The sequence below is a fragment of the Perognathus longimembris genome, chromosome 20 (assembly GCF_023159225.1).
Source record: "Perognathus longimembris pacificus isolate PPM17 chromosome 20, ASM2315922v1, whole genome shotgun sequence".
Lineage (NCBI taxonomy): Eukaryota > Metazoa > Chordata > Mammalia > Rodentia > Heteromyidae > Perognathus > Perognathus longimembris.
In genome coordinates, this window is record NC_063180.1 from 27,908,926 (window position 1) to 27,916,535 (window position 7,610).

Here is a 7,610-nt window from a genome sequence, read left to right on the forward strand (position 1 = left end):
CTGGGCAGGCAGTGAGACTGAGTTAGAAGAGGATCCTGAGGCACTGAAGGGACTCCCAGCAGCCAGCCTTCCTGCTCAAGGCCAAGTCAGACTCAGCACTTTCGACGTGGCACTATATGGTGGCCTTTTCAGTAGATTCTATTCTCCAATACATACCTATGTATGCTCATCACTTCTACCATTTCTCAGGTGAGCATCATTTGCCTTCTCTCCTCCCTCAGCCCCGCTTTCTGGTAACTGTCTCTGGTCTTCTTCCTGGGTAATTCAGAAGCCAAGTCTCCTTCATCTACCAAATAACCACATTTTACTTTCAACTCTGTCTGGCTCTCCTATAGTTATCATGCAGGTGTTAAACAGCACGCCAGTCCCATGCTTGCATGTTGAATTCTTTGAGAAGTTTTAGCGGCACACTTTGTTCTGTCATGATGTGCCAGAGGAACATTCACCTATGTCGTAACTGGCATTATAATTTAACACAAGACAACTATGTATATATCCATATAAAAGCTGAAATAATCACAACAGCTTTATTTGTAATATTTTCAAAACATATAAGCAACACAAATATCCTGAACAGTGGACTAGGAATATGGCCTAGTGGTAGAGTGCTTGCCTTGTATACACGAAGCCCTGGGTTCGATTCCTCAGCACTACATATATAGAAAAAGCCAGAAGTGGCACTGTGGCTCAAGTAGTAGAGTGCTAGTCTTGAGCAAAAAGAAGCCAGGGATAGTGCTCAAGCCCTGAGTTCAAGCCCTAGGACTGGCAAAAAACAGAACAAGAAAGAAAAAAAAAATCACTAAACAGTGATTTGTCCATAGAACAAAATTTGACTTAAGTTACCAGTAAGAACTTTTCATATAAGCATTGTTCTTGAGTCTCCAAATAACTATGCAGCTCACACACACATATACACATACACACTTTAGTGTAAGTCAATTCCAAAGAGTGCAAATATTTATCAAAGGAAATCACTGCTACCTAGAGAACTGGAGAGTGAGGTGAACATTACAAAAGAGAACAAGGTAGACATACCAGGTGACAGACAAGCTCACTTTTTTCCCCCCAGTCCTGGGGCTTGAACTCAGAGCCTGGGCACTGTCCCTGAGCTTCTTTTGCTCAAGGCTAGCACTATACCTCTTGAGCCACAGCAGTACGTCCAGCCTTTTCTGTGTATGTGGTGCTGAGGAATCAAACCCAGGGCTTCATGCATGCTAGGTAAGCATTCTACCACTAAGCCACATTCCCAGCCCAAGTTCACTTTCTTGATTGTAATGATGGTTTCACATAAGCACTGTTTGCCAAGTTATGTTCACTTTCTTGATTGTAATGATGGTTTCACATAAGCACTGTTTGCCAAGATATGTTACCTTCTAAGCTAGGAGGCCCAGTTTGGCCTCAAATTCCTGGTCTCAAGTGAGCCTCCTGCCTCAGCCTCCCTAGAATCTGGGACTACAGGCTTATGCCATGCAACAAATGGAAGGTTAATCATGCAAAAGTAGTTTAACAGGGGCTGGGGATATAGCCTAGTGGCAAGAGTGCCTGCCTCGGATACACAAGGCCCTAGGTTCGATTCCCCAGCACCACATATACAGAAAACGGCCAGAAGCGGCGCTGTGGCTCAAGTGGCAGAGTGCTAGCCTTGAGCGTGAAGAAGCCAGGGACAGTGCTCAGGCCCTGAGTCCAAGGCCCAGGACTGGCCAAAAAAAAAAAAAAAAAAAAGTCGTTTAACAGAAGCTTTTAAGAAGTGGCCTGGGTGTCCTGCTTTTTTTGGAAAAGCCCAAGTCAGCAGCATCAATTACTGGAAAGCAATTTAGGCTATTACCACTTTTACAGCAGGATTTCTGACTGGGCCACAAAAGCCACATCTCTAGACCACACAACCATTTTTCTGTTCTAGTTTGCTGCCTATAGAGCACTGGCCAATGGATGAACAGACCAGAGTGGATATAGGAATCTGCAAAACCTTTCCATTGTTTCCTCACAAAAGCACAGCTTCAGGAAGTGGCTCCGGAGAGCCTCAGAATTTGTTACAGGGCTTGAACTTAGCCTCCTTAAGTAGCTCAGAATTTGTTTACACTGATCCCATGGCCATTACCAGTGAACACTTGTGGATACATTTTTAGGGCACATTCTATTTTACTATAGGGTCCTTGTTTTTATCCTAGTGACCAATAACACTGTGGTTCAGTACATCACAGCAAAGGGCTATAGATTGTTCTCAAGTGTGAACTCTCTGGTGGCAAATGAGGTTAGATTTTCGGCTAAAGGATTTCTCACATTCACTGCATCTATAAGGCCTTTTTCCAGTGTGGACTCTTTGGTGCTGAAGGAGGTCAGATCTGTGAGTAAAAGGTTTCCCACACACACTGCACTCATAAGACCTTTCTCTAGTGTGACCTCTCTGGTGCTGAACTAGGCTGGAGCTCTGGCTTAAGGATTTCCCACATTCCTTGCATATATAAGGTCTCTCTCCTGTGTGCACTCGCTGGTGTTGAGTAAGACAAGCACTCTGGCTAAAGGCTTTTCTGCATTCCCCACACTCGTAAGGCCTTTCTCCAGTGTGGACTCTGCGGTGCTGAATGAGGCCAGAGCATTGTCTAAAAGACTTCCCACATTCCCCACACTCGTACGATCTTTGCCAGTGTGAATTCTCTGGTGCTGAACGAGGTCAGATTTCCGGGTAAAGGAATTTCCACATTCCTCACACTCATAAGGCCTTTCTCTAGTGTGGACTCTGATGTTGAATGAGGATAAATTTGCAGCTAAAAGATTTCCCACATTCACTGCATTCATAAGGTCTATCTCCAGTATGAATACTCTGGTGTCGGATGAAGTTACAGAACTGTCTAAAGAACTTCCCATACTCACCGCACTCATAAGGCCTTTCTCCACTGAATTATCTGGTGTTGAACCAGTTCCAATTTGCAGCTAAAAGTCTTCCCACACTCCCCACATGGGTATGGCAGCTCTCCAGTGTGAATTCTGTATCAAATGAGATTGAAGATCTGTCTGAAGGCTTTCCCACACTCCCTGCACTCAAAAGGCCTCTCACCAGTGTGTACTCTCTGGTGTCAGAAGAGGCTGGAGTGTTGTCTGAAGGCTCTCCCACACTGCCCCCACTCGTAGGGCCTCTCTCCTGTGTGCACTCTCCAGTGCTCAGTGAGGTTGGACTTGTATGTGAACCTTCTCCCACACTCCTCACACTTGTGAAGCCCTGCTCCCTGGTGACGGCTTCTGCGGTCAACAAGTTCAGACATATGGACAAAGTTTTCCTCACATTTGCTACACTCACAGTGTGCTGCCCCAGTACAAATTCTCTTGTGCACAGTATGGTGGCGGTTTCTGCCAAAAGACTTCCCACAGTCAAGACACTCAGGGGTCCTTTGTCCAGCAAGAATAATGTCCTGGTGCTGGCCACATGTGCATGTGCAGGCGGCAGCTTCCTCAGGCTGGTTCCCCTCCACAGCCCTTCTCCAGGGCAGAGCTGCACACAGTGAACAAGTGTCTGCGGGTAACGGGCTGCTTTTCTGCATGCACCCTGCTCAGAATACCTTTCCTCGCTCCAAAGCACTGCCCCGCACCTGCTGCTGCTGCTTCCTGGCTGCTGCTGGAGGACGCCCGTGGAGGCCAAGGAGACCTTCCCAGCCCCCCCCAGAGGGGACCAGCTCTTTCTGCATGAGGCTTCTGCAGCTTGTCAAATACAAGGTCCTGTCCATGCACTTTGCCCAGGGCTTTTGGTTTTGGTTCTGCTGAAAGTCTGCATTGAAACAGAAGCCTCTCACACGTGCATTGCCCACAAACAAGTTCTGCACAGAGCATGTGGTTTGGACCCTGGCCTGATGCAAAACATTTCCCAAGACTGGGTCACCTATCTCACAGAGTTCAGTCTCCTGGGATGTACTTGCTGTGGGGGCACTGCCCCATGACAGCTCTCCTGTGGTGACATTGTGCTGTACTTGCTGTGGGGGCACTGCCCCATGACAGCCCTCCTGTGGTGACATTGTGCTCAGGAGTTAGCACTTCCTCACACCCTGGGCTGTAACCTGAAATCAGAGAAACACTAAAGAAATGTATGTTAACATCTGTGGAGAGGGAAAGGCCTATCAGGAGCTAGGTGTGGTAGCACACACCTGTAACCCCAGCACTAGAGGACAATGTAGGAGGATCACAGTTTAAGGCCAACCTGGACTACAGAGTGAGGCCCTGCGTCCACATGTAAAAAATAAAAAGCAACAAATACCGTGGTACTATTCTGAAAACAGCAGCGTAGGCAGGTTGAAGGAGCTGCTCTGAAGTGATGAGACTGAATCAAAGGACCCAGGAGGAGGGAAGGAAGTAGTGGAGTGTCCAGCGCATTCCTGTTTCCCTGGTGTCCACTGAGGGCACATCGTGCTGTGCAAGGCTGTGGGAGCCAGTTCAAGCCTAATTCAAGTGGAATTAAGTAACTGGCAACAAAGGTTTAAGGACATGTGCATGTAGTTCAACTGTGAGTAAAAATTGGAGCACAGTGCTTTTTTTCTGCTTTTTACAGGAGTCAGAGGGGCACAGAAAGGGCATGAAAAAGGGTGAACAAATGCAATCATGGTATCAGTGTACACTATGTAAAATGAATTACACAACTTGTGGGCAGGGACGGGAGGGGGAAACGGGGAAAGTGAAGGAAGAAATGACATTGTCCAAAAGAGAAATGTACCCATTACCTGAATTGTCAGGCAGTAACCCCTTTGTACAACACCTTAATAATAATAAAATCATTTAAAAAAAAAAAAACAGCAGAGTAGGCAGTGGAGAACAAGTATAGAGACCACAAAGTAGCCTGTGCTGATGAAGGCCCAAGTTGGCAAACACCATCATGACATGTAAAGTTCCTCACTGATGAGTAAGGTAGGAGGTCGGAATTGGGACACAAGACAAGAAGGCATTCAAAATGAGACCCAGGAAGCTGACAGCAAGACTCCTGAGATGGAAGTAAAAGGGTGGGGAGGGGAGAGGGAAGGCAGAGGTACCACCCTTGACCCTGAGAGGGGTGTGAGGGCCTTACCTAGGCATGCCAGGAGCACACAGGTCTCCAACATCACACTGCAGTACAGGAGAGTCTGAACCTCATCGAGGAGCCCCCACTCTTGGGAGAAATAAATGGTCACATCCTCAAAGGTTATACCCTGTCATGAAGGGGCTGTTCATTTCATGATCAGCCTCTCCTGCACCTGCCATCACAAGTACTAACTCGGCAAAGTGGCTGCGGGTAGATGGCCACACACGTCTTAATGGAACTCCCCTTCCTCCCCATGGACACACAACAAAAGACCCAAACAGGAGCGCCAGTGTGCATGTAGCCCGGCCCTCATTTCCCCTTCCTGGCCAACTGCTATTACTAAGGTCGTGCCCAGGCCTCCCTTCCACTAAGTGTGCCCACAGTTCTGCCCCTGGTCCAACGCCTTTCAGCCCCGACCCAGTACGTAGGCTTTGTACCTGTTGAAGATTTCCCAGGCCCGGGGATCGGGGAGTGGGCAGGTGAATTCCGAGATCCCCAATGCCTGGGAGTCGGGATCCGGGGGATGGGCGGATGGACTCGAGATCCCCAGGGCGCTGCACGAGCAGCACGGGCAGCGACGCCCCTTACCGGCTCCGGCTCCGGCTCCATGCGTGGCTCAGTGTCGCGGGAGCCTGGACCGACCAAAGCGCTTAAGGGCGGCCCCCCGCGGGCTGGTTCCCCACACCCGGCCGCAGCGCTCTCGCCTGCTCGTCCTCGGAGCGGCTTCCCCAACGCGTTCAGGTTCGCGTCTCGGTGCCCGGCACTGCAGCTACAACCTGAGGACGGAGATCAAGTTCGCACTAGGCGGGCACCGGCTGGGCCCCGAACCCGGAGCCCCGCGTCTCCAGTGCGCGGCCCTCGCCCGCCAGCGCGCCCACCGTGGCCCGTGCAGCCACCCCAACAACTCCGCGCCCGAGGTCAGAGACGCGGCCCAGTCGAGTGCGCCCCACAGCCCGGGACGGCATGGACGCGGACTGGCCGCTCACGTGGCACCCGGTCCCCGCGAGGCCTGGGCTGAGGACGCCGAGGGCGGCGGCGCCGCCGGAATCTATCAGCAAGGTAAACACCGCCACGCGGAGCACGCCGGAAGACCCGCCCCGAGTGACGCGAGAAGTGCCCGCCTCCTGGGCTTCCCCCGGCTCAACTCGGCCGTCCTTGGGGCGTTGCATCCCGGGTAATGTAGTTTACCCAGCACCACCAGCGACGTTAACGTGGAGCTGAAATGACAGCTGCAAATTTCGGGTTACAAGGAACCCGGCTAGGTGATGAGTGTGTGGCGATCAGCTTCCAGGCTGGCAAGGGGGTACTTAAGAGGTAGTTCTGCAATATCTGTGGAGTATTGAGTGTCAGACTCCATGAAACACAATGAGCTCCCACGTACATGCAGAGTCAAATGCACACATTCCGGAGTAGTTCACACACAAAGAGAACACAAGCTTTAGGCTGATACAGCATAGCCACGTTCAAATGCATATAGCCCAAAGCACTAGTCAACTTCGTATTTCCCTGGATGTCCGGGCAGGTACAAGGCAAAAATAAAATCCTTTAAAAAAAAATAGACAGGTGCTGGTGACTCTCGCCTGTAGTGAGATCTGAGGCTCACAGTTCAAAGCCAATGCCGGGTATAAATGTTCCCATGAGACTCATCTCCAACTAACCACCACAAGTGGAGCTGTGGCTCAAAGTGGTAGAGCACTAGCCTTAAGAGATAAAGCTCAGAGACAGCACCCCCTCAACAGACAAAAAAGAAGAAGAAAAGGGGGGGGAAACTATTAGGGTTGAAAATAAACTGTGCAATTTGTGGGTGGAGACAGAAGGAGAAAACAGAGAGGGTGAGGAAAAGGATGACACTGTCAAAAAAGGAATATACTCTTTACCTGACTTTCCAACAATACTTACTCAGTTAATATTTCTTACTCCATACCCTAAGGTACTTCGTTTCCTTAGGAATTTCAGATTGTTTATGTATAAGAACAGCAAGCACACAGGAGTAAAGGTTGTCAATTCTTTAGGTAAATTTTATTTCATCTATGACATTTGCAAAGTGTATATAATTGTCAAGTTGGCCTTAAAATTTGCAAGGCAAAAACAAAAAGTTCATGAGACCTCAGCTCAACCAATAGCTGGGCTTGGTAGTGCCTATCATCCCAACTATGGCAGGAAATATGAATAAGATTTATCTTCGGGGAAAGATGCCATAGTTGTGGTGTGTGGCCTTTGTCCAGCATGAACTTTTCAGTACTGAACAAGGTTTGGCCTCTGGGTAAAGGCTTTCTTTCTTATACTCACTGCACTCATAAAGCCTTGCTCCTGAGTGAATTCCTGATGGCAAATGAGATTGGACTTACTGCTAAAGGTTCTGTTAAATCAATACCCAATATACTACTGAGTGGTAAGTGCTTTGCTAGAGAGAAGTGTGCCAGCTTAGAGAAATGATACACTATTAACCGGAAACTCCTGACAAGCAAGTATTTCAGACAGTACCAGAAGAAATACTGCACCACATGGTATTTATGTATATGCTCCATACACAGGAAACAGCTAGTGCCATATTCCAGGCAAAGGAAACAGC

At 48.9% G+C, this 7,610-nt stretch overlaps 2 protein-coding genes across 2 annotated transcripts; both read right to left on the reverse strand.

The window, feature by feature from the left end:
• Window positions 1-1,726: 1,726 nt before the first annotated feature.
• On the reverse strand, window positions 1,727-3,260 carry LOC125368174 (zinc finger protein 551-like). Its single transcript, XM_048369029.1, is given in 4 exon segments — window positions 1,727-2,640; window positions 2,643-2,737; window positions 2,739-2,894; window positions 3,115-3,260. Coding segments are annotated over 4 exon segments (816 nt in total). The 3' UTR covers window positions 1,727-2,221.
• LOC125367981 (zinc finger protein 551-like) lies at window positions 2,880-5,707 on the reverse strand. The gene is made up of 4 exons (XM_048368757.1): window positions 5,627-5,707; window positions 5,045-5,165; window positions 3,989-4,046; window positions 2,880-3,933 (listed from the first exon to the last, which is right to left on the reverse strand). Exons 1-4 carry the CDS (start codon window positions 5,645-5,647, stop codon window positions 3,546-3,548), a joined length of 588 nt encoding a protein of 195 aa, XP_048224714.1. The 5' UTR covers window positions 5,648-5,707; the 3' UTR covers window positions 2,880-3,545.
• Between the last annotated feature and the right edge of the window lie 1,903 nt (window positions 5,708-7,610).

Excerpts from the sequence above, each read along its gene's own strand:
- LOC125367981 (XM_048368757.1), bottom strand. The coding sequence starts at position 5,647 with ATGGAGCCGGAGCCGGAGCCG. Across the intron at positions 5,166-5,626 it reads TGGAGCCGGAGCCGGAGCCG|GGTATAACCTTTGAGGATGT; the intron begins GTAAGGGGCGTC and ends CCTTCATGACAG. Across the intron at positions 3,934-3,988 it reads CACAATGTCACCACAGGAGG|GCTGTCATGGGGCAGTGCCC; the intron begins GCTGTCATGGGG and ends CACCACAGGAGA.